At 31.3% G+C, this 27,406-nt stretch overlaps 2 protein-coding genes, 1 long non-coding RNA gene and 1 other non-coding gene across 6 annotated transcripts; 2 read left to right on the forward strand and 2 right to left on the reverse strand.

The window, feature by feature from the left end:
- Window positions 1-713: 713 nt before the first annotated feature.
- LOC138187343 (uncharacterized) lies at window positions 714-16,949 on the forward strand. The gene is made up of 8 exons (XM_069128018.1): window positions 714-3,413; window positions 6,824-6,907; window positions 9,021-9,123; window positions 9,927-10,058; window positions 11,288-11,727; window positions 11,946-12,171; window positions 12,482-12,740; window positions 13,043-16,949. The coding sequence occupies exons 2-8, from the start codon at window positions 6,833-6,835 to the stop codon at window positions 13,656-13,658; spliced, it is 1,851 nt and encodes a 616-aa protein (XP_068984119.1). The 5' UTR covers window positions 714-3,413; window positions 6,824-6,832; the 3' UTR covers window positions 13,659-16,949.
- TRNAT-UGU (transfer RNA threonine (anticodon UGU)) lies at window positions 10,489-10,561 on the reverse strand. Its single transcript has one exon. It is a non-coding gene; the product is annotated as a tRNA-Thr (tRNA).
- Window positions 16,950-17,668: 719 nt separating the features above from the next.
- Window positions 17,669-25,800, forward strand: Sans (SAM_USH1G_HARP domain-containing protein Sans). 2 transcript variants are annotated; one of them, XM_069128020.1, is made up of 7 exons: window positions 17,669-17,942; window positions 20,246-20,389; window positions 22,718-22,990; window positions 23,136-23,409; window positions 23,625-23,933; window positions 24,506-24,707; window positions 24,820-25,800. In XM_069128020.1, the coding sequence occupies exons 1-7, from the start codon at window positions 17,920-17,922 to the stop codon at window positions 25,062-25,064; spliced, it is 1,470 nt and encodes a 489-aa protein (XP_068984121.1). In that variant the 5' UTR covers window positions 17,669-17,919; the 3' UTR covers window positions 25,065-25,800. The 2 variants fall into 2 exon arrangements, with proteins under 2 accessions (XP_068984121.1, XP_068984122.1); XM_069128021.1 differs by lacking the exons at window positions 17,669-17,942; window positions 20,246-20,389 and adding an exon at window positions 21,299-21,468.
- Window positions 17,949-21,319, reverse strand: LOC138187348 (uncharacterized). 2 transcript variants are annotated; one of them, XR_011175154.1, is made up of 4 exons: window positions 21,202-21,319; window positions 20,623-20,700; window positions 18,501-18,692; window positions 17,949-18,110 (listed from the first exon to the last, which is right to left on the reverse strand). It is a non-coding gene; the product is annotated as an uncharacterized LOC138187348 (long non-coding RNA). The 2 variants fall into 2 exon arrangements; XR_011175153.1 differs by having other exon boundaries at window positions 17,949-18,182.
- Window positions 25,801-27,406: the final 1,606 nt, after the last annotated feature.

Genomic DNA, 27,406 nt, shown 5'->3' on the forward strand with positions numbered 1-27,406 from the left:
GGCTTAAAAACGTATAATGTATCATGGCATTTCGTTTCGGACTGAATATACAGTTTTTGAAATTTAATCTCAATCTCGTTCTTGGTTCAATAAACAAAGAGTTTTAATGCTCCAGAAAAATAGAATAAAATTGAAACATGAAATCAATTATATCTACCACATTCTTCTGAAATTCTGGAAAGCTTTGAAACAGAAAAAAAAGGTTGGCTTGAAAACGAATGGAATAATATGGTAAAGTAGCAACGTAAAAGAAACATCGCAAAATAACTGAAATTATTTATTAATAAAACATTTTCAAATAACTGAATCAATAAAACAAACCAAATTACAGTACTAATAATTAAACCAAAATTTTCCCAAAAGTCATCAATCTGGTTTAATCATCGAATTCCAACTTCAGCTCGAAACGAGGACCAAAGAACAGAAAGGTTTTATCGAGCTGTACCCAAAAAATGAAGAGAAGCAAAAAAAAGGAAGATACAAATCAATGTCCGATAAACACAACAGCACTCGTCAAATCGACGATAAGCGTCGACGTCGCGTCACGTCTCATTCGCAACGAACGTTCAGAAGAAGGAGACAGAGCTAGAGCGGAGGATCCGTATAAGAGAGCTTGCGATATAACACATCGATCTGCGTTCGCGCAAGCGTGTTTTCGGCGTCTAGCTCGAGCAGATTTTCCCCTTGCCACCCTGTATAGCCCGTGACCGGGATACGATACCAACAGGTGATGCTGGAGGAGTAGAGACACTCCCTCAAGCGGCATCGTTGATCGTCGTCCCCCGAGTCCTGATCCTGACGGTGATTTAGTAGCGTTTCCAGCCGTTTTTCCTTCTCCGGCGAACAACCAGCACCCATCCAGGGTGAACGAGGACAAGGCTGGGGGACCGGATCTCGTTAAAGAGACGCAGGAAACGATGAACAGAGAAGAAAATCGTGGCGGTTGAAACATTGACGATCAGCGTCGCGTCTTCGATCATCGCGCGATGATTTAGTGAGCGATTCAGTTTCCATCGGTTCGGTGTTTTCTTTCCTTTCTATTTATTTCAGTTTATACGTAAGACTTTCTGTCAAGCACTCTGTGATACCTTAGGAGACACTGAATATACCGCCAGAAGGATCAACCTTCGATAAACCGACAAATATCTACTCTGCTTGGCCGCTTTAGAAACACCTAGTGATCGCGCTTTCCACCTCGTGCTTTCTACGACGAAGTTCAAAAGTTGTGAGCAACGCGTGTCTCGTAAGGTGGTTGAAAGGGTGGGAATCGTTTTCCGATGGTGGGACAGAGAAGAGTTACGATCCGACGATGATCCAGTGTAGATTTAGTGGCTTCCTTCCGCGATGAAACGCTGAATCGTGTGAGAAAAGGCAGGAGTTAAGCGGACCATAAAATTTAATTCCACTGGACTCGTTTTAAGGGAATGGGAATTAGGCGAGTAAAACACTTCCATTTGTTGATTACTCGAACATAGTAAAACCGCAAAATAATAAAAATAAAGAGAAACATGATTGAAAAATAGTGCTGCAAAATAGACGGAATAAAGATTCGATATTGCAGTATCGATGAAAAAGTGAAGCTTATATTTTGCAATTTTGTCTCGTATTTTATGAGAGTTTAAGAATTTGAATGAATACGAAGATCATAAACATTTCATCGAGGAAAGAAACCTGCAGGATATTTATATCTTGAAAGATTTCTTGAGGCATTTCTCAGCATTTCTACGAGATAAATAACTGTCTCTCTCAAAATTTATCGTAGAAATATTAATGATATTAGTCGAATATCGTTTTCAAAAACACATATAAATCGTGTTTCTGCATTCTTATTAAACCACGAACAAACAGTTTTCTTCCACCTTCGTAGATTTTATACAAAGGAATAAATTGATGTCAAATATCAAAATTCCTTTCTAAAATCTTCAAGCTATTAAATTAAACTATTAAATTAAGATATAAGAATTCTATGGAACCAAGTGTGAAACAAAAATATGTACAGAATATTCATAAGTATAATGAATAAATAAATATAGTGGGCATAAACAGTGCGAAGCGATAAATAATGTAGATACAATCGATGCAAATAAACAGCATCTGGAAATTCGGAATGAACATACAAAATTGGAGCAATCGATCGCTATTGCGAAATGACTCTGGTTTATTTGATTATATTATAATGTAACGAAATTCCCGTGTAATTTAATCTACGATAAATTGCTAAATAAGATCGACGTGTCTAAGTATTAGCTAAGTAAGTAGCTATAGAAAGCTAGTTAATAATAAAAAAAAAGAACGAACTTTCATTATAATACTCGTGAGAAAAATTTGCACACTGTAAGAAAATACAACAAAATTCCTATAAAAACATTTAATGGACGCAGCTCTGTTGAATCAAATTCGAAAAAAGAAAAGTTATATTCGTAAGAAAGGAATCGTAGAAATGATCGACATAACACTTGCATAAGTTATTGATGAATTAGCTTGGCTCTCAATGAAACTTTTCCCTCGACCAAACACGATATGACATCTGAGTTGTTCTTTCGCAGAAAATACATGTTCGATCTGTGAAAACATCGCGCTGCAACGTAATTAGAATCATTTACCGGCATACAGACGAGAACGGTGTGCATCCATTAAAAATATCAAACAGAAGAGACGTTTCAAAGCGGGTCTAGACGAGTGACTGAGGAAAACATTCGAGGGTATTTTTCAAAAGTTCATCCGGTTGTCCCAGTTACAAAATTATCCTGTAACGCGAACTCGAATCGATACTCCCAAAATTGCGAAGGGAGATGTTGGAAAGAAGAAACTGTTGAAAGGAACGAGACAAAAGATACGCGACGATATCACGGATAGATCGACGAGTGGAGTTATTTCATGAATGGAATTTACATGGAAGCTAATTGGCGTTTGCTCGGTGGCTCCACACAGCCTAGTTAATTACGGAATTAAGGAGACATCGTAAAGAGAGCTCGTTGAAATGACAAACGCGGTTCAAGAACTACGGTCTAAGTACATTTTACACTCGTCTCCGAGCCGAGGTTTCTCGCCCGGGGTAATTCGCATACCTATACCACGTGCTGGAATAAAAATAAAGCGCAGTCCCGTCGGTACGAGTCCGCCAACTATCATCCCGTGAATTCACAATAGTTGATTGTACTTTGATGTTCATACGTTCTATATATATATATATATAAACATATATCTGTGATCGCGATTGAACATAACCACGCGACTTATAGTGCCGTTCACATTTCTTTGAAAATTTATGACATACAGACTATTTCGTTGTACGATAAATTTCAACGGAGTTTCGAAGAGAGAAAATGGTACAAGAGACATGCAAACACATTGGTCGTTAAAAGAAAAAATAGAAGAGGATGCTGCGATAACAAATCCGAAAAGGTAGGAAGGTGAGTAAAGAAAAAAGGAATTTATTTTTCCTTCAGTATTTAACGTCATTTCTAAATCAGAAATTTTCGTAATTTCGAAATTAAAGTGGATAGAAACAAATAAATCCCGCTTGTGCCGATCTTAATCCTTGCAAATGTAGATATGATATAATTTACTTTCAGAAAAACGGAAAATCCCTAAATAAAGAAATTATTTTATTTAAGAGATTCTCAATCCGAATGTTAACTTCACTTGAATTCTATCAGCAGTTCACTAAAACCTTATACGTAAAATTTTTTAAAACGCTTAAAACGAAGAAATAGTAGCATGAATCAGATCTTACATTATCTCTCTTGAAATTTCTTATCTTACGTTCCACGTGAACGGTTTCTGTGTAAGTACCGTTTCAAAGAAACGCTTCCATAGGACTAAGTTTAATCACAAAAGCAATCCTGCTTTCTGCATATTAAAACACTGCTCGAGGGCGAACTTAAAAGCCGAATGCTTTTGCTCGTATTCCCGAGAATGTTCGACTATCACAAATAATCTCATAAATGGAAGGAACATCTTCTTTTAACGATGAAATATTCGAGAACATGGAGAGAAAGTTACAAGGATACCAAATTCTTTTTCCATGAATTATTCAAGAGAACCATTCTGTTACTTGCACCCGTGGTCGAATTGAACAAAGGAGAACACTGAAACGTAGTCAAAGGTTGTGGTTATGCAAATGAAAATGGCTCGGTTCGATCGTTACGGCAACTAATACTCCACAACGGATGGAATTCGTCATTTATTTTAACTATGTTTTACACTATCCGCCTAAAGTTGTTGTGACGAATGTATACTCAAACTTTATTTAAACTTTTATTCTATATTGTATTTCATTTTGCGGTATCCAGTACCAAAGTAGAATTTATTTATTTTTTATTCATGTTGAGCAGTAAAGTAATATATAGAGAAATTGTGTAAACGCAATATTATTGAACGGGCACGAAAAAAGTTGCTGTTTTGTCAGGTAATCATAAAAAGAAATTTTATGGTTTGAAAAAAATATAGTTCATCATAACACTATAAAGTACTTGAAATTTTTCAAATTTGATAAAATTGTAGGATCCAAATAGAAGAAGAGAAATAGCAACAAAGAAAAGTATCGAGAAATTATTGAAATTCGTTTTCATAATCACAACATGAATTCAATAATGTGAATTCATTAAAAAGAAATTACATATAAAATGTTGCATCAACACAACGTTGCTTTTTCTTTCTACTTACATTTTTCAGTTTTATTCCCATAAATTCAGATGAAACGTCCTCTGTTCTTCTCAAATGTAAATATACAATAAGATAACAGTGTGTTATGATCGTATTAAATAAATTTCCTATTTATATCAAAAGATGAAAAAATACGATTGAACGTTGTATCTGAAAAATTTATCGTCATATAAAGAAGATAACAATCGTTAAAAAGGATTTAAAAGCCCGAAACGTGTCGAGCTTTAATCGCCATAATTGTAATGAATCTTTTTATGCTTGGAAGTTCTCACTTTATGCACAATGGAGCTTATGTTTGACCTACAATGAAGACTCCTCTCTGTGAACATTGTGTTCGAACGTAGCATAGAAGCAGTAAAGAACTTTTTTAGGAACGAGTTATACGATACGATACGAATAAAAAATAAGAAATCAGATGTTGCAATATCAACTGTATTTTCTGAACTCTTGTGTTTTCAGAGGAACCTTCTTCTGTGTTTTCTGTTAAAAGCAGATTTCAGTATATCCATAGAACGTTAAAAAATACAAATTAAAAACTTTAAGAGTTGGCAGTACGTAGTTCTACGTTTGATCAACGTAAAATCTATAATCAACTTTCTCAGAGTTTTATAATCAGTAATTAGCGTTTAAAATATTAGGTCCTTCTGTTCAACAAACTGTATAATATTTTTCAATTTTCCGCATTTAGATCTCAATTACATGTACTCAAACGTTATGTTGGTTATAGTATTGTAAAACAATTAGTATATCCAAGTTTCCTCGTTAGCGATTCAAAGTGCTTTAGATTATTAATATCTTTTTAACGGTTCTAATATAGATATTTCTCGTGAAATATTTCGCGATTACTTGGAGCAGTGAAACTCAAAAGGTAGCAATATATTGGCGGAGGCTCTCGAGACGCGATTGAAACCGCAATCGAGCTCGAATGGGTCTCGAATCCGGAGTAAACCCGTGAAAGAGAAAATAGACAAGTTTTCGGGTTGTAAACAGAGATTGCGAAAGAAACCTTAAAGAAGGATTTGGATCGATACGAAATGGGAACTTTCTACGGTGAAAGATGCAGAAAAGATAGGAAACAGACTCAAACAATGCTTCTAGTTGTTATGCGCGTGTAGTATGCGAGCGTGGTACATATATACATCGAAGACTGACAGATAATTTTACACGGACGTATTGTGCACGCCTGGGCTATGTCTACCTACCCTTATGTAAAAGTGAATGAGCATGAGAGGGTGGTAAAAGCTGAGGCAAGTATACGTATCGCGAAGTTGAATTAAAGCGAATGCCGAGCAAGAAGTTACGCCTTCTGTTAAATGAAATGAGGCACTGAGTGAGCTACTACTCTATTTTCGTGCGAAGAAGTTACAGCCGTAACTTGTTTACCGGAAACGTTTGCTACGAGTGTTAAATTCGATATAACCGTAGTACCCACGAGGAAGACGTTAGTTGCTTTCTGTAACGATTTTGAGATAGTTCTGAAAGTCTTGTTATGGATAGATTACTGTACTTTTATAACGTTATCAAACTATTAAAAATTTAAAGATAATATTGATTTAAAAATAGCACAGTTTTTCAACCAAATTTATTACACCAAATAGCTTAAAAGTATTGATTCACCTTTAAACTTTTAATGCTTGTACTCTTAAAGTATAAAAGTTGGATACCGTAATTCATAACTATAACCTTAAGTTGGTACTTTGAAAATTAAAAAAGGAATAACCGGTCTATCGATTTTACACAAAGTACTGAAGTAAAGTAAAAAAACAATGAATCTATGCAAAATTCTCAGTTCTATAAAAATTATATATATAAAAGTCTAAAATGATCTTCGAATTGAACTATCAATCTATATTCTACCGACAGTCCAGGACCAAAATACTTTTATTGAAAACCAATATACCTACTTTCAAAATACATTTAAATCAAATTAATTAAACTCTGTAAACGTTTGAGTATTGCAACAACGGTGAAAATAACTCAAACCACATAAATCTGTGATAAATGTTTCGTGTTTCCGTTTTATCTTGTTTCAACTCAGTTAATTTTAACTTCGTAACTAGGTTTTCACTTTAACTTCTCTGTTAGAACAGTATCTTTTATTAAATTTGTTGCATCACCAACTTCTGTTAATAATGCAGGATTTATTCAACTTCAGGAACGCAAAATGCCCCAAGGAAGCATTCACTGGCAAGGGACGCAGAGAAGAGCCTGCGGTCCAGGAGCTCACTGGAATGTCCAGGTATATTTCAAACTTCCAACTAGAACCTCTAATTAATATTAATATATTAATATATATCGCTAAAAATTTATTCGAAACAAAATCACCTTCTATCATTGATAAATACGAAATTTACAACGTTACGTCTTAATTTTTTTTCTGTAATTTATTACTTCATTGGACCTGCATCTTTATTTTCAAAAATTTCTCTCCAGTATTAATATTATAGATATTGTAATCTTTTTATTTGTAAATAAATAAAAATAAGTTTTCGATCATAATGAATAAAATAGAATTTTATTGTATAATGTATGTTCAGTCATCGAATTACGTAAATACTTTTTTTTATAGGAATAAAATTCATTCACTTTTGTTTGATCGATTATGTCGTGTTATAGATATATATAGTATAAATAGAGCATATATAGTAATATAGGCACGACTTGTGTATAAATTGGCGCAAAGTTAAGATATGCTGATACATATTTTCTAAGAATAAATATTAAACAAATGTAGAAATAAATAAATTTATTACGAAAATATCGAAGATATAAAACAGTGTAATAGAAAATACATAATGCCCTTTGTAAACTTAATAAAAGAAGTTTTGCAAAAGTAACCAATGTTTCTTATAATAAGATATTGAAATATAATTTTTGAGAGAATTGTTAAATTATTAACATATAATTCAATTAGGAATATTATCGATTTAACTAATATTTATTATTATAGTATTATTATAATATATTATACAATTATAATTAATTTAATTGCAGTAGAACTTTGTTTATTCGAACATGGAGGACAAGGTTGTTGGGATAACAGACAAATTCCGATAATAAAGTTTCACTAGCTACTCCACTAATTCCTCTTATTAGGTCCGATAGCTGATAACCTTCGGACAACTGAGGTTCAACAACAATTCTGACCCAACATTCAGTTGGGTATCGAACGTGTATTACTTGAGAATATATGTTCATATAACTGTAAAGTACGCTGGATCGTAGTTCGGGTGATAGAGGCCCAGTTATGAGTTTATATAATTGACGCTAAATAATTATTTATGCGTATAAACGAGATTCGGATATATGAAGTTCTACTGTATATTATTATAACATTTATTATTGTATACATATAATAATAGTACTATAAGTATTAAGAAAATAAATATGTAAATACAATAGCATTATTACTAATTCAATATTTTTAAAAACTTTCAAGTACTATATTTTTTATACAGGGCATTACGTTAAAAGTAGAATATAGAGTTATGATCCAAACGTTTTCTGCTTCAAACAAATATTCTTTTCTTATTTGTAACCATAGAAAATGTTGGCACAGTTCGACTATTGACTGAAATATTCAACAAGAAATACATTAATAAACATGAACAGTATATCTTTCTCTTTGGAAGATTGTTACTTGAATAATCTTCATACACATATAATTTCAAAACTGAAACACGTATTTGATTTGCGATATTATTCTGTAGTATATGCAAACAGAAGCTCTCTTGTGCATACAAACTCGACTACGGTATCTATATTTGCAATATGAGAAGCAATACATTAACGAGGTAAGAATTTCGTGCAAATAAAAGTCGCAGTCTGTGTTCCCTAAAGCTGGATGAAATTATATTTTGTAAAAGAAAAAGTAATCCGAATAAGTTTAGACGTGTTTTATATCTTTGATAATTAACACGTAGCTAAATAGCATGTATTCGATAAGATTTTTCTCTTATATCAAAATTTAGTTTTACCAGATTTATGTTCTTTTTAGTACTTTTCTCACAATTTCCTCCAATTTTTAAATTATTACATAGAATCGATTTATATGTTTTAATTATTTGTGTTTATTATTTATTGTATTGTGTACTTTAAATCACACAGAGAAGATTATTTTTTGGAATTTCTCTTGTACCGGGAAATATTTAACATGCAAGCTAAAGTTATAACAGACGAGTATTACTGCATACTGCGTCATAATAGAATGTGACGAACGAATCGATGTGATCGTTTTAGCAGATCATAGAACTAGGTAAAGTGAAATGATGAAGCGTCGATGAATGTGCCCAGTAAGTTATTGGACACCGTCCAGGTTATTAACTGTTAACGAAAGCAATTAAATCGAATAGGTGGTGAGAGGCAAAGTGACAACGCGGTGTTTGTGGTACGCCTGCAAAGCTCTTGGAATTGGTCTACTACTAATGGTTTTAGGAGCTTGCATGGCGACCATAGGTGAGTAGAGTTATAAAGACTAATAAATTTCAATTGATGTAATTATTACTACAGATTATCTGAATAATTAGAAATAGTTTATTGGTCGAAATAAATTAATCTTTATATGATATCACACATTCGTTTTAAAACTTCGTAATTATTAACGCTTTTGCTAAGATACATGTATATATGTATTCATTATATTATATTTATTTGCATTTATTATATTATATTTATATTTATCTTATTATATTTACTTATACTTGTTGTATCATATTTTTTTATGTTTATATGATACGTTATAAATATTTATATGCATAATTTTCCTGTATTAAAAAATACTGTTTTAGTCTGTATACCAAAAACGCTTTGAGCTCTGACGCTATAGTAGCGAAAGGGTTATGAAACAGTAAACAATCACGAGTGCCATCCTTGTTTCTTAAAATAGATGAAAAACAAAACACTAAGATAGCTGCATGGTATTGATTAATAATTTCCTGCTTGCTTAATGCGTGTAATTATTTTAAATTATACAGACATGATACATATATCACACGCGAATTTTTGATTACTGCTCAGTATGTGCAAAAAGAATTCTAGGATATTACTAATCAAGAACCACGTCCAACTTATTTAACATTAACTATAATATTGCGAATTATTAAGAGCACAAGTTGAAGTTATATTATTTTAATAACCATATATATTCATAATTCAAATAAAATGCCACATTTTACATACAAAACCAGATAATGTATTGATATTGCTCCGTTTCTTTTTAAAAATAAAATTTAAAAAATCTGTATTTGTACATCGTACAGGATACTTCGCAGATCAACTGTCCGTGGCACAAGAAATCAGAGGTAATCTAACGATAAGAGTGAAGAACGAATCACGTGGGTTCCATCTAAATAACCTCAGTTATGCTGGTCCAATCGTAATGGGAGTAGGAGGTAATGATAACATCTTATAAAAACTTTTAAATGATATTATCCCCTGTTTAAATTCTATACGTCAAAAACTACGTCCCTGTTTCAAAACAACTATTTCAAACAGTTTTATTATTCACAATCTCCGTATTTAATTTCGAATGCAAAGATAAACAAGTTTCAGGAAAATTACAAACTACGAATGAAATTATGTCAAAGAATATAAAATTTTTAATATATCGTTTAACAATTTACCAACCACAGCTATATATATACCTAAAACAGAATTATAAAAGACAAGTGATCTAAAATATTGTACAATATGATAGCAAATGGGATAGATTATATATTGTTAAAACTTTAATATATTTAAATAATGTTTGATCGTGACTGAAACAATACTTGTACATTGTACATAATATTAGTTTTTTGGAAAAAAGTGAAAAAAAATATTTGCCCCCAGAGAGATTTGAACTCTCGACCCCTGGTTTACAAGACCAGTGCTCTAACCCCTGAGCTATGGAGGCTTGACGATTACGAACGTCTTGAGAACTCCTTACACGGTTCTTTATACATTTATTAAAAATGTATAAAATATATATAAAAACTTCGACATAAATTAATTATTATTTATGCAAATATAACATAATATAAAACAATTTCTCTTTAAATTGAAATAATTAAATAACTTTTTCTTTAATATTTGTACACATATGTGTTATGATTAAAATTTAAATTTCCTACTTTGGAATTAATAAAATAACTATAACAAATTTTTATTTAAATTAAATAATTGTCTGTATTGATATGTATATGCAAGATCATTACTAATATTGTCTCACAATTTTATTTAATATAAAATATGATACAAATTGAAATATATTCCTAAATTAACACATATAAATGCTTCCTCTCGACATCCGACATTACGGATAAATGTTCCAAAGCCTTATCGCACCACTTAATCCATCTATTATCGCTTTGTTCTCCCATTCGCTTCACGAATTGATTTTTTTCTTCACAGAAGAATAATTTAAAAAGAACCAATTATCAGCATACTCTGTAACGTTCCTTTCAATTTTCGATCAAATCTAAAAAAATGTTTCCAATCATTCGAAGTGCGCTATGTTAATAAAAAATCACAATTAACTTTCTTTTTAACGTTGATAGTTACGTATCATTAAGAACTGCCAAATTAGGTATACAATTTTTTCTAAAGCGCGATCTGCAAATAACACGATGAAATCTCACAGGTTTTATCGTAGTAGCAGCCTGTGTAATGACCTTCGAGGCTCGTGATAACGCTGCCAAAGTGGTGCCGGCCCGTTTTCGCTTTAATCAAACGTCGACAATAAAAAATGCGAGAAATCAACGGAATCGTAGGTCTACATCTAGTCAAACAACCAAATGGGATCACCAACTCGGTGTGTTCAAAGTAAACAGAAGTCCAAGTCCAAGCATACACGAAGTCTCTAGGAAACAATTGACCGCGGAGTTCTTGCAATTCTCCAAAGAACTAAGCGAGAAACAGACTGGGCACTCGATTAAGAAAAGCCCCAGTGCACCAACGTTAATTGAGAAGAAATCACCTCGTAAAAGAACGTCAAAATACGCTGGATGCGCGTTATTAAATCCAGAATTGTTACAGAGGCATGCTCTTTCTGTTGATAATCCAAGCTACAGTCCTCATCAGGTATAACAAGAATACAATAGCCGTATATTCTTTATTAATAAACCATTAAATTCATAACAAAAATGACCCTTGTTCATATTTGTCTTTTACCGGGACCTACGTGTACAATTTAACTTAATGTCTTTAATATCTATAAATTGAACAATTTTGACGAAGACCGTTTTCGTCATGAAAGTTTATTATAAGATTGGATATAGCTAACGTAACTTTTTGAATAGGTCAGCAGGGAAAGTTTGGATCAACAAAAAATGGGAGGCAGCCAAGTTTCAATGGCGATGGATTTACACATTCCTAATAAAGGTCCAGTTACGTTGAAAGTTAAAGATAGATCGGATACTGCGAGACGTCATCAACTGCTTCGACAAACGAAAGTTGATTATGTCGAAGAAGTTGAGGAAGCAGTTAAATCCCCGACGGGTCGTGGTTATTCGCCTAAGTTATCAGGTCAGTTGGAAACTGTGAAGTAAAAAGATCAGCCAACAGTAATGAACTTTTTAATATTAACCAAACAAGGACCAAGCAAAGAAATAATGCGCAAATGCAATATTATTACGAAATATATTCGAATAATAAATACTTTCAAACATAAAAGCAATTTCTAAAAATAAAAGTATCATAATGCTATAAATACAAATGAATTCTTAGAATTCATTTTTATAATCAACATTGCAAATGAAATATCACATTCGCGTAACGTTGACTTGTAATAGATTTATGACATTTATTATGAATGTTCGGTTATTTTTCTTTGTAGGTGCCTACAGCAAATACCCAGACGATTTTGTACCGAGAAAAAGAAACTCGATAGACATAAGATTATTTGAGGAATTGACCGCGTCGAAAGATCTTACAAAAATATCCCCTAGAGACTTCCGCAAAATCTCCTCGCCGAGCTTCCATAAAATGTCATTTGACAAAGCTGGAAGCGAACGTAGAATTGAAAGAATGATGGGCCAACGTAAAGCTAGTCTGGAGTTCAGGAAGAGTCCCGATTTTCGCAGAGGGGATTATAGGTAACATTAAGAATTATTTAATAATATGTTCCGTATCGTACAAATACCAAAAGTTGTTACGGAACTTAGAAAACGAAACGAAGTTCAAAATGCAAATGTTTATTAAAATAAACCTTTAAATTAAGACTTTACAATTTTCATTTATTAAAAAAATATCCTTTCTATATTTCCTACCTAGTATTTTAGTATTTTTCGTCTTTGATGATTATCACAGACCACCATGATGCGAAACGCGTTAATTTTATATCAAGTAAAAAATGAACAAAAGGGAGATTCTAAATTATTTAACGAATTTTTCCTAGAAAATTGTCAGTGGACAGATTCTCCATTGATTGCACGAAATACCTATCTGACGAGATGGAAATGAGGTCAAGGGCAAGCAGTGGTGAAAATCTTAAACGACAACGACAAGCGAAACTGCACCATTCTAGGTCGGACGACAATAAGAGAGCATCTTTTGAGAAACAGCAGAAAGACGCGCAATCGAGCAGATACTCTTTGAACACGCAAGCTGTTATCGAAAGTGGCGGATCCGAATCCGAGTTCAAGTACTTCACGGCAGCATCTCTCGACACTGAAGAAAGTCGAGCGGACAATTCTGACGATAGTCATGCGATCGATGTCGATGAACCTATCGCCGCGAATGTATCGTCCGATGGACCGACTGAAGTTGATGCCTTACTTGAGGAACCTGAATTAGAAAATGTCCCGGAGATAGAGGTAGAAACGCCGAGGGACGAATTGGACGAGACTGAAACACGCAATGAAATTTCATTAATAACCGAAAATTTGATATGTAATAATCAAGTATCGAAGGAACAAGAACAGAAAAAGAATATTCGTAGCGATGATGCGATATTGCATGATTTTGTAAAAAGTAAAGGAACTACTTTGTACATAGAGGATGATGAAGTTTGAAGAAACGATACTCTCAATTAATGGACTAATCACCTAAAAAGAAATAATTGGATTGAGAGATTTAAGAGATATACGATTACTTCGACTGATTGAAAGAAGAAAAGCTTCGCAACAGGTAAAAATGAGAAATGTAAAGGCTGACTGTGAACAAATTTACACGAATGAATCCCCAAGTTTTGAGTGAGAATAGGTTCGCATTTTCCACGTTAGATACACGTTTAGAAGGATATTGTGAAATTGTTTGTTGTAAAAGGTTGATACAGTCACTTGTTATTTGATAACATATTCCTTAGAAAGGTAAATATTCATAATATTGGATATGTAAGTTTAATGGAACATTGCGCGAGTTAGTAAAATTACAGCCACGTTTAGGCAAGATAAACTTACAAGTCTAGATATAGTTTTACGTGCAAGTTTGTTACGATCCTATTTTTACTTGTAATTTAGACAAAATTTGAATCAGGAATAAGTGTATTGACTATTAAAATTAGAATAATTGCTTTATAAAAGATAAATATTTTGCCTAATAATAACGAACTCACTCCGAATCTTACGTTGTTTCACTGTATCTTATTTTATGATTCATTATATAATTAAATATTCTATCTTTCAACTCCGAACTACAATATATAGTAACGTAATGTGTGCTCAATGATCTCAGAACATAGTATAAGTGAAGCTAATATGGCTTTTCACAAATTGCGTTCTGTTGCAAGACAATCATTTTCAAAAGAACATTATTTTCTTAACGAAAGGAACATGATAAACATAAAAGCTTGCCGGGATGATGACAAATAATATACCCTCTTAAGTGATCGATTAATCTGTACGAAATTAACGTTTACCTATAACGAAGGTACATAAAAGTTATGTTGAAATTACAATACATATTTCTACCGAGAATAATCATACAAATCTTTTACGCTATATTCTTTTTACGTTATACAATTTTCTCAATGTTTATGATACGAAAAATAAAGCGAAAAGACAATGACAGTTGCAAAACGAAAATGTTGAAAATTATTCACGTGATTTCATATTTGGCAATGTATAAAAAGCCCTTCAAGTCGCTTGAAAAATATTTAACGTAAATACATACATGCATTTCAAATATTTCGAAAAAATTGTTGATATGTATTTGTAGCGAAACTTTACTAACAATGTATTTTCCAATTTTTAACACATATGATAAATCGTATTACCATTCCTCAATCTATATTAGCTATTAAATGACTGCTACAAAAAAATATATACAATACATATATATATAAAAGAATGCGTTGGAATTTCAAACAACATATTTCTTAAATTGAAACGATAAACAATATATTAAATAATATAAAGGAAAAATCAATGTATTTATGACATTTATATATGACACGGTTTTGTTATATCGTATAAAACTCGTTTAAATACGTATGACGTACAATGTTATATTTACACAGCGTTGAGCTGTCCCTTGTAACACATTTGTGAAAGTGCAGTAATTCGAAAAGAATTAACTGCCAAAATCTTTCTTGTTCTATTGTTAAACGTTTCACGAGTTGAGGCCTATTTCATTATACCTGCATAAAATATCAAAATCGTTCTTAAATTCCATGAAAAAATACTTTTCCTTGGATGATATAATAAGAACGAAGGAATTAAATGAATTTTGTAGGTATACTCGAATCAAGTGTAAAAGAAAAGAAATGTAGCAAAAGTGACAATCCATTGACGTCGAGTGATATACCGTATATATGTTGTTTTTTAAAAACAGAGGCTTAGCCAAATGAATATAAAAATCTATTTTTATATCTCTCGTACGATGACATGGTGACATTGATAAAACACAATTGAACATATTAAGTCAGCATATAATAAAAAACAGCGTTCTGTAGTTTAGTTTATTTTTAGTACGAATAATATACATATGAAATCAGTAAAACAGCATTTGTACGTGCAGAGAAATTTCTTCGTTTATTTTTATTCGATATTTTGTACTAAAAATTGCTGATAAAACTGCTGAGGAACATTTTCTTGGTAAACGGAATAAAACGAGAAGAGACGAATTGAGTTTGTTCAGAAAACAAAAAGTTGTTTATTATTCGAGTTTGAATGGACCAATGGTTAAAGAAATATACATATAAAAATGATAAATCTCCGGTAATATTTGGAATATTATTTCTCTGGGCTAATATGTCCCACCCAATGTACTTACTTAGGGAAATCTTCATTAAATATTTTGTGTATATACGTTAAAAGCTAAAATTTATTAAAATTTTTAATTGTGTACATGTTACAAAACTGAAATATTGTTGAACATTTTTTCGTATAATAAAATAATTTTTTTTAACTTTTATGAATAAAATTATTAGAAGCATAACTTTGAAGGAACAAAATATTTATATCGCTTTTTTTAATTTACATAATAAGAAATTTTAACTTTTGAAGTATAATTTCATATACACGATGAAGTGCAGTGAAATTTCAAAATGATGCACTCAATACTGGTGTTGCTCTGTTAATTATTCATACTGATAACATGTAAATATACGAAATACATAGTTAACAATTAACAATAAAAACATAATCAAGCTGTGATGAAATTGTAAGTAAATAAGGGTTAATAACAATAGGAAGGATTGCTTGGTATTATCGTTAGTGTTGCAAATTCGGTGCAAGATTTTAAGAGATACAATTGAACTCAAGAAAAGCGGATTGTATTATTAACGACTTAAAGATACTCATGGAATACATGATTAATGTCAATTTATATATTTATCACTATGAAATTTGAAAATGTGTAGAAAGATCAATTTCTTAAAACTTTAATAATAACATATTTAGTTCGTTTGTAATTCAAAACATTTTGTTTAAATTAAAAACTATTTTTTACAGAATTAAGATCTACGTATGATGAATACTTAATCTTTCTTTACATTACACGTAACATTATTTCTAAATGTCTGTATTAAAATCAAATGAAGGCAATAAATGTGCAATATAAACAACTTGTTTAAAAAATGTAATTCTTAAAGAATTATTATTTTACGTCCATGTTGTAGAGCAATAAAGAAACATATCAAAGGAATCTCCGATTGACAATTGAATGTGCACAAAATCTGTACTCAAGAGTATCTTTTGCAGCACTAACAATGTTCTTTGCTTGACATAAGCGGTTTTGTTGCAAGCCAATTGTATATTTAGCAAGTATATTGAAACAAATGAATATTGTAAGATTCTGGACTCAATGTAATCTTTGCATGCTGATTGTTGTAACGTCTCAATAAAACAACTTCGAAAACATAATTTGTACATAAATTATTACTTAAGAGATATAAAAGCGATTGCATACTAGGCGTGAATCATTTATTTTTTTAAAATACCTACTTACCGATTGCGGCGCAGCATTCTATCTTCATGTTGGTAACTTTCATAACTACAACTTTTCTCCGCTCATTTCTGATGAAAGGAATCCGACTAACCCAACAATCGTTAATATAAGTCATCATACTACATCTTCCTTATCTATAACATGCAAAAGAATTTCTTTATCATGTATATACATAAGTTTTTATTATAAGTTATTAAATGTTTCCTAACTATGATCATATATATAAAGCCAACAAAACATAAAGAATGTAAATGCGCACATAATAAATAAACGGCAAATAAGAACTTAACACTAATTCGGGTTGATGTAAATTTCTATTGTCTCAAATATACAATTAATCTATAAAAACACTTTCAGATTTCTATATAATTGAAATATATTAGATCAAATTGCATAGCTATTATAGAAAATACGCCAGTGTTGACAGTGCTATAGCAGATTAATTTTTAAAAGGCAGTATGAAAGTTTGTCGGTAGAGTAGAAATAGAATGCACACGTACGTAACGGAATACTGAACACTAGGTGGCGGAAAGTATTCCTATGGTAGTACCAGACAGGTAAGCAACGGCGGGAACTGGTAAAAGAGCGAGAGAGGACTTATCAATGTAACGGTCGAAAGTAAGATAGACTTGGTGAGGGACCACAGAACACGGTCCAAGTAATACAGTAAGAGTATAATACCTTCGTTCGTTTGAGCAGTACACTGCTGGACGCCATACTCAGCGCGTGTGGTTGTTTCACTTTGCTCAAAATATGCAGGATCTATGATACTTGCATTTGTTGTTATTTAAAGTGCATCTCATAGAAAAAGTGCCAAAAGTTCTGCCTCCAGCAGGGATGTTTTGCCATCGGTAACGAAACTTCCTAAAAGGATAGAGGAACAGAATGACGTCCGAACGATTTCACAGGTGAATTTCCTTTTATACGAGCAACAAACTTTGTGCATACCTTTCTGAGTTTTCATGTTTTTGTTTCTCTACCAATGGTACGCGGTACGCTTTAATATACTACAACAAGATATCTATCTAAGATCCAGGAAGCAGAGAAATGTCGTGGAGCCAGGTTCTTGTCTCTGGCTAGAGTGAAAAAATGACATGCCTGGTTAACCATGAGAACGAAGTATTGCACTTTGAAATCTTGACCACCAACTACAATTCGATAAGAAATCAATCGAAGAAATTTATTGTGTCATAATCACTGCGACATCACATTCAAAATTCACCTATTTTTAATTTCTAGTTTCATATATAGGTGTAGATATTTCTGTTTTTTTTTTTTTTTTGTGACAATTATAAAAAACGGGTCTTTTATTAATATAAATTAACTAATACGTTCAAAGATAGTACACGGATATTAATTGATTTAATAACAAAATTTTGGTAACAATACTGCATCATTTAATATAAGTGATACGTGCAGTATAACTGAATGAAAGAATTTAAAAAATTTGAAGCATACCTACTTACCCAGAACTGTACAATGGCTATGATCATGTAAGTACTATCTCATCGGTATATGTACATCATAGCACGCGTGCGGAATTTATGCATGAGAACACCTTTGCTTTTATTTGATTCAGCAGGAAGATTTATCATCCAGCCCACTTCTACGAGCACCAATTGTATAATGTATACTCCACTTCTGAATATCACCTTTCACTGAAAAAAGTATCCATTTAATTAAAAGGCGCAATAATTTACTCTTCGAATAGAAATACTTAATAAACTAAATCATTGTTTAGAGAATATAAAATGTAAATCGTCAATGCTCTTTTTAATGAATAACGCATACACAGTTGCGTCCCACGAACTCTGTTCATCTGAAATATCTTTGTTATTTCAAACAATATGCGAAAGTATTACGAATTAAAGTTGTAGGATTTAAAGAAATACATACATATGGTAACAGATAATGGTTTCTTTACAGGTAAATGCACAGAAAAGATAAGGAGATCAATTTTATTTTTTTAAATGCAATATCCAATTTTTCATACTTCGAGTTCGATACCATAGCGGATTCTCGGTATAAAAGGAAGGTACATTTATCCCAAACCTTGCCGTTTCTGAGATATTTGATTATGTTCATCTTTTTACTTTCGTTATGAGTCATGCTGGAAGATGTACGTAATACTTCAAATGTAAACAAATAATAGACATACAAAATGGTACTATTGTGCTTTTGATACCATTTGTTCATTTTAGAAACATTTTCGCGTATTGTTTGAAATAACAAAGATATTTCAGGTGGATAGAGTTAGTAGAACACATTATATTTTCTTATAAAATTTTATACATAATTATATACAATTATTATAATTTTTAAAAATAACAATTAGGAATCTCATCTAATTTAATAAAAGTAATCATTTCTCTTACAACACTTCTACATACTTTCATTTAAGTAAAATCAATACGTGTCAAGATGTATTCATGGTTAATGATTTATAACATAGAGAAAATTATCATGCAAGGAGCTCGTTAGAACTCTGTACGTACTTTCTCTGACATCTTCGCTCATATTTTTCATTTAGGACTCTTTTCTCATTTCTTTTTTTCATATTACAAGTAGATTCATACATCTTTAAATATATATATGAAATAAAATAGAGTAACGTCAAATAATCAAAGTGTTAAAAAGTGAATGTAAACTTTAAGCGTTAAATTTCATTGTATACATACATATATATACGAATGTAAAATTTTGTATAATAATTCTTAATTAGGGAAAGACTAATTAAAAGAAGAAAACTCGAGCGAAGGAGAAAACGATGACGTGCTATGTCACATTATCATGACACAAGATATGCAGTTTAATTCATAAGTAGAGCTAGGAAATTATCAAGAAACGAGATAACTACATAGTAATGAAATATCTATTACTTGTAAATACATGTATAGCGGGAAGTGCTCTTACAACAAAAGATACTAATTATTTAAAGACTCAATCATCTTTTAGTAAAATACGACTTTTTTGTAATTCTAATTGTATTATATGTCAAAAGAGGTAACTTCGTATATTATAAAATTTTTAATCTTGATTATTAATGCCTGTCATTAAAAAATCAGAATATTTTTGCATCAAATATCATTGGATATAAAATCATATAATTGAAATATTTACCTTTTAAAAAACATACTATATCAATATAACAGAATTCTTTAGCGGTTATATTTAATCAGTGATTATTTGAAAATAATTGTTCTCTCTATAGAGCTGCACGCGATGGCGCCTTAGACATCTTAAAAGAAGCAACAAAAAAGGATTGTAACGCGCGGGATGACGGTGGAATGACCCCTACATTATGGGCAGCCTTTGAAGGTCATATAGATGCTCTGAGACTGCTCGTCGCCAGAGGGTATACTCACAAAACTATTTACTTATAAATACATTCGAGAAACATCCATACGCATCACAGGGTTTCTACGAAACTATACTATACTATACTATACTCTTTTACGAATTACAATTAATAACTAGTTTATTTCAAAAGAAGACTTTATCGCTGCATGTGCATGTTTATATTAATTTACCATATCACTTGCAATAACTCGTAGAAAATAGAATCCTTAAACAGAAACGATGTGATACCTCTCGATTCTTGGATGAAGAGTTTTATCGTCAAACATTTCTTATTTCTGGTTACATTCCTATTTCTGCATCTGCGCACTAAAACAGAAAAGGTTCGCGGTAAAATGTAACTGCTCACGCATGCACAGACGATACTTTTGATGTAATTTTTTGCACAAAATATTTTACTTCGAAAATGTAGATTTCTTAATAAATATGAGATATAAATATTAGATAAGATAAATTAAATATAAATACTATATTTTGAAACAAATAGTTCAATTAAAATATTCAAAAATCTCATTGCAACAAATTTGGTCCTACTATATTGTATTACCGATTGTTTTAACAATTTCTATTTATGGCATCTTGTAAATTTATTACTTAAAAAAGTAGACTTATCAACATGTAATATACGAAATTGAAGAAGCTTATACGTATGTGTCTTTAGTTAACCTTGAAAGTCACATGTAAATTAAGTACGAGGCCGTTATGGTTAGTGAACGCGGAAACTTTAACAATACTCCATATGAATAACATTCACAAAACATGAAAAAAATTGCATTAATCGCTGAAACATAAATTACTTTTAAAACGTACCTCTAATATAAAATATTCGTGGTTTCCTTTTTCCTTTAAGTACGTACATGTATGAATATACACGAGAGTTTTGTATTAAACGATGACAGATGTGCGAAACCGGAAATATATGCTATAATCTGGCATCTATCGACCCCACGAACGGAAATTACGGCCAAGCAAGCACCGATGGAAAACAATCGAATCGGAGTGGGAAACAATACGAACGGAACAAAACGCAGGGGAACGGAATGAAATGGAACAGGGGAACAAGGAATTGCCATTCATGTAATCATTTAAAATCGTTGTTGGACGTTAACCTTCTCTAGTTAAAATATTTACTTACCCATTTTGTAGACAAAATAAAATGCAGAAATTCTAACTTATTCTCGAAGTAACAGAAACATTCAATAATTCAATCACTGATATTAATACGATTACTTTCTATCGCGACATTTGAAATATTGAGCAAATAAATCAAATATCACTATAATTAATCAATTATAATTAGCAAAAATATAAATTTATATAATATTAAAAAAATTTTTTAAATCATGTTTTTAATAATTATCTTTAAATAATAAATCATGAAAGATATACATTATCACAAAATATTCAAATTATATGGATTATATGTATTTACATATTAAGTTTAAATATTTTTAAATACATACATAAAAAGAGTAATGTTTGATCACTACGATAAAAGGTATAAAATCTAGTATAATATAAGATAGTCACATTTCTTACACGTATTGCACTTACTACTACTTACATTATTATATACAGATAGTACGCGGTTTAATGTAGTGTATACAGTATCATTTAATAACATTATATGTATAAAAGGGTAAATGCATTTAATAGAATATTACTATAATTTTTCTACTCAGGTGTCTTCTATTATCTGTTTCAATTTCACAAATATTCTATTTCTCAAGATTTATTTTGGATGATAATTTGTATGGGATCTTTGAAACTACCTTACGATTGTACATTATTTCATAGGATCAACGACGATCCGTGAAGAGCTGATATAAAAGCTGAAAGACAGCACGTGCCTTATTATGAATAAGATCATATGTCGTTCGACTGGCTTCAGTGTGGTCGACGAACGATAGAAATTCGATATAAGACCTGGTATCTTTCCGGAACTTTGTTCCGCTCGTGTGTCATTGCGTGACAGGATGTGATGCTACAGAACTCATTTATTCCCTCCATTCGTTTTCGAAGGTCAAATCCCCTAGGGTAAAAATATATATTTTTAACGACGATTGTAAAAATGCAAACTATTACTACGTCGTTCAAATTTGTCAATAGGAAAATAATGACATCACATATTATACAAGCTATATTATTTTAACTACATTCCATTCTACATAATCTCTTGTACTTCAAAACTTTAAAATTAAAAGTTAATGAAGATATTTGCAAAAGCAATGTGGAATGAACTCGCAACTTCATCCTTGTGAATATATGCGTCGAGTAACAAGTAGCAGATGTGGAATAATTTGTATTTTAACGATTTTCTTTGTAGGGGAGATCCCGACAAAACCGATTATTTTGGTAATACGGCCCTTCACCTGGCAGCGGCAAGGGGTCATGAATATTGCGTCAAGTTCCTCGTAAAATTTGGCTGCAATATTTGGTCATTGGATATTGACAGGCACTCAGCTAGAGACTTGGCTGCTATAAATGGTAGAGAGATGACTCTTCAGTTTCTAGATCTTGCTCAAGCTGATCAAGAATTAAATAATCGCAAAAAGAGTCGTTTACTTCGAGAAAAGGCAGAAAAAGATGCTGAAAAAAGGTATTTATACAATTATTTAAATATGTGCAAAAGGAGTATATAGATATAACAATATGTAAAAGAATATAGTAAAAAAATGTTATACCTCAACACTGATACAACTTCCACTTTCAATTTTTATCGTCATCAATTATGTGTAAAACAGGTTAAAAGAATATATGAAAAAACAGAAGATGGCGGAAATCAGAGCTGAAAAGGAACAGAAAAAGTTATCAAAAGATCGAACGAAATTGGATTTAGCTACGGTTAACGAAACCGGCATTCTACCTCACAAACCCAGTATGTTGACCTTCAAAGGTCGAGTGAAGCCTTCACCAACATTCAGCGATATCGTTGGCACTACTGTAAAGAAACAAGGCAGTGCAGTATGCAGAAAAGCTTTAGCGAGAAAAGCCGTTGATGATTTCAAAGTAGTAGAGGTAAAATAAATATTTAAACTTACATTTTTTTTAAACATGGTTGTAAATAACTAAGAAACGAATTTTAATGCTAGCAAATAAGTTTATTAGTGTTTCTTTGAACATAATTCAATATTATAATTAAAAATCAACATTGAATTTATTTTATTTATATGTATAATATTTCTTTTATCAAAGAGAATTAAGCTCTGTTCTTTCTGATTAAAAATTTTTAGATTGAAGTAAATGGCAAAAAATCGATACGTAGTCTCACTGGTCTTAGAAGAGATTCTGAAGTAATGTACGTAGGAACTTACGAAACGCAAACTCAACAAGCAGGAAGGAGAGGAAAAATCTCTGACGTTTGGGGTACACTAAGCAAAGCACAAAGTACTCCTGATCTCTTGGGCGATCGATCCTTTGACGAAGATACTGAACAAGATGATAGAGAAAACATGGATGGCGTAGGAGATAACGTTTTGCTGCAAGAACCGGCAAGTATCTTCAATCGACCTGGTTTTGGATCGGTAGCATTTCGAAGAGCGGTAAGTTTATGTATTATATTTTTGCATGGTAAAAGAGATTAAACGAGAAATGCCTATTAATTAATTTAAATGTTGTAGCGTGATATTTTATGATATTTTATATGATTACGGGACATTTTAATTAATTCAAATTATGATTTCACGAACATATAAAATTTTTATTGCGAAACGTTCCTTATAACGACCATTCACAGAATACAGAATATACCTTAGCGTGCTCTATTTTTGTGATTATTTTACTTCACAACACTTATTAATGTTATAATGACATACATAGCTGTAAAATTAAATGATTACACGGTCACTGCTCACGATAATTGTTTTAAATAGTTACATTCCACCCAATTTGATTATATTACTCATTTCATCAACGATATTAAAGACATTGAATTCGTAATGCATTCCAAATGCAAAATTAACAACGAAAGATATTAATATATTCATCTAAAGAATTTGTTAATATTACAATGGATAGATAATAGAATAATAGCTCATTAATATTATTGAAATGTCTCAAATATAATGATTTTATTTAAAGCAGTGTATAGAAGACTGCTGTTTTCTAACTTTAGATAACAACTACTTTCGATAATCTGCCAGCCTCGCAAGTAGATGCACATGAACAAAACGGTAGCTCTTGCGTGAATGGTTCTGTAAACGGATCTATAAATGGTCATAGAACCAACTCAAATGGGCACAACGAAGAAATTAGCATAGGAAGCGCAGGTAGTTTAGCTCGCCGACAAAGTATGTGGGATGATGATTTACTTTCAGGTAAAATCCTTTATATTGCTAAATTCTATTGCAAATTGTTAATATATTTATATGTCTGTTAAATTTTTATCTTAAATACTAATAATTTATATAAAATCATATATAATTATAGAGGAAGAAACCGATGAGGAATGGACACCATTGCAAAGATTTTTAGTTGCCAATAATCTTTCATCGGTACATCCGGTTTTAGAATCAGAACAAATTGATCTAGAAGCCCTAATGTTACTAACTGAAACTGATATAGCGGCACTTAAACTTCCACTTGGACCTAAAAGGAAATTAATGAATGCAATAGCTAACAGGAAAAGAGCATTAGATGCTCCAGAAAATGTCATTAAAGATAGTAGACTGTGAAACTTGAAATATTACTGAGGAAACAAAAGAATATTAGCTTTATTTTCGAATATTTTAATCTTGCCTAATAAACTGCTTAAGTGCCTACTAAAAAATTATACAACTAATTTCTAACACAAAACTAAATTGTATACAACATATAAAAAATCAATACGAACAGTTGCACTTACGTTTTAATTATAGTTCATATAAAATTTCGCGTGATTGTATGATTAAAGTTATTTTAATTACACGGATGTGTAGGTGTTATATGATTACATTATTTTTTTGCTATAATCAAATCATAAGACGCGATATATCGCTCCTTGCCATTTTCCTTATAATTAATGTACTACAAAAAATCTACTCATTCCCGAAAAAAATTGCAAGCCATAAAAGTATAAATTGGTAATTCACTGTATGAACGACATGTTGAAATACTATTTCATCATGCAAAAATCCTAATTTTTTGTTTGTATGGTGCCTAAAACAATAGAATACATTACTAAGTTAATCAATGTAAATGAGAATGTAAATGCCAATTTAATAGAATGTATCTTTATAGATTCTTTAGACAATAGGATAAGTGAAATTAATTTTTCCTTATTGGTCATATAAATACAATATACAAAGTGTACAAATCGCATAAAACTAAAACATGTAAATATGATACGAATAAATGTCGAAAACATTTTATAAAATAGTCTTATTTTGTAAAAAATATATTAATAATTTGTACACAAAAGGCAAATACTAACAATATAATATTTTTTTCTTTGTAATTTTATTTGTAAATGATTATCTTACAAACAAGAGACGCAAAAATATACAAGCTTCTTATAGTCGCAAAAAATTACAGCACCATTTCTCGCCTCGCCGCGAACAGACATTTCATGTTCTCTTACGGTTTTTCCGTGTTCGTGCAAGTAGAATTTGGTGATACATTTGTTGACAAAAAAGTACATCACGTTGCGATTAATGTGCATCAGAATAAAAAAAATGGTTTGTAGAAAATTTGTTGGTGCCCTGTATTTGTGACACGTACGCGTTTCTACGCACCTGTATGATTAGCGTACGAACTACCATTATTGTGAAAAAGATATGATACAGAAGTGATTCTCGCGATCTCACCTACTAAGGCTGCCCGATTAATCGATTAATGAATAATAAATATTGATGTTTATCTTGTCCGATTATTCTAGAGTACTATCAATTTATTAATATAAAAACAGATTAATTTATTTTTACTATTAATCGATTAATTTCAGAGCCCTATAAGCTATGTCTTCTGTTTCTATACACAACAGTCGGTTTTGCATAATGGCAATTTCATTGAAAACTCCTTTTGGCAGCAAATATGAATGACAAATTTCATTAAAGAAATACGGAAGTCATCGATTCACAAAAAGATTACTTATAACGTAAAATTTAATTTCTTCATAAAAGATATGATATTCATATCGTTTCCTATTCATTTACAATCTCAAAATATTTACTTACAAAAAATATCGCCTTCTAGCAGTTTTCATTATAAATGATAAGAAATTTTAATAAACCCGTATATTTTCTTTTGAAACTGTGCACAATATTTTGCACTGACTGTATAAATAAAAAATATTGTATCAGTATAAAAGACAACATAGATTACTAACAAGATTAACTTCCTATGAGAAAGGGAAAGCTCCCTATATACGTGGGAAAACTTAGTTTGCTGATCTCAAAGTGTCGTCTCACGTGTATGAATAGTCTTGCATTATACAAGGTAGGAAAATGTCAAATACAGTAACAAATTCTTGCAAATAGTCGAACAAGTAACACGTTATTAGATTATAAACAAATATCGATTTTCTTACGACCAAAATCAAACTTCTCAAATATAAATCGAAAATGTCTCTTTACTAAGAAAGGGAAAATAAAGATGACAATGCCTGTACAAAATGACTCGATGTTCCATCATTGACTATTATTTTCTTATCAATAACGTATTCCTAAGTATGGCATCTTCAGCGTGTTACTTTCTTCTATGTAAATGTTTAAGTAGAATTACCTTTGTACGAAAATCTACCAAGAAATGAATCAGATCAATAGAATATTATCGTCTGAAAAACTTAAAAACAAATAATGCGACTAAATTTTTTACGTACAAAGATACTTCTCGATATAGTATTATACATTTCGTTTGAATTGAACTTTCAGAAATTTCAAAAACGTGACCCTGCGTAACCAAAATGGTCAGGAAAATTGAGTCAAGTGGAATCCTTGGAGTTTTATTAATTGCCGATCATATGATAAATATTATTAAAGCTATCGCATAGTTGTCGATATCAATAATGATAATATTAGCAATACCCCTAAGGCTATTG

The sequence above is a fragment of the Bombus flavifrons genome, chromosome 14 (assembly GCF_040668555.2).
Source record: "Bombus flavifrons isolate JBK064 chromosome 14, iyBomFlav1_principal, whole genome shotgun sequence".
NCBI lineage: Eukaryota > Metazoa > Arthropoda > Insecta > Hymenoptera > Apidae > Bombus > Bombus flavifrons.

Bases quoted from the DNA above. Each gene is read 5' to 3' on its own strand.
- LOC138187343 (XM_069128018.1), top strand. From the start codon at position 6,833: ATGCCCCAAGGAAGCATTCACTGGCAAGGGACGCAGAGAAGAGCCTGC. The intron at 9,124-9,926 runs GTGAGTAGAGTT...TACATCGTACAG, and splicing joins AGCTTGCATGGCGACCATAG to GATACTTCGCAGATCAACTG. The intron at 11,728-11,945 runs GTATAACAAGAA...CTTTTTGAATAG, and splicing joins CAAGCTACAGTCCTCATCAG to GTCAGCAGGGAAAGTTTGGA.
- Sans (XM_069128020.1), top strand. From the start codon at position 17,920: ATGACGTCCGAACGATTTCACAG. The intron at 20,390-22,717 runs GTATACTCACAA...TTTTCTTTGTAG, and splicing joins AGACTGCTCGTCGCCAGAGG to GGGAGATCCCGACAAAACCG. The intron at 24,708-24,819 runs GTAAAATCCTTT...ATATAATTATAG, and splicing joins GGATGATGATTTACTTTCAG to AGGAAGAAACCGATGAGGAA.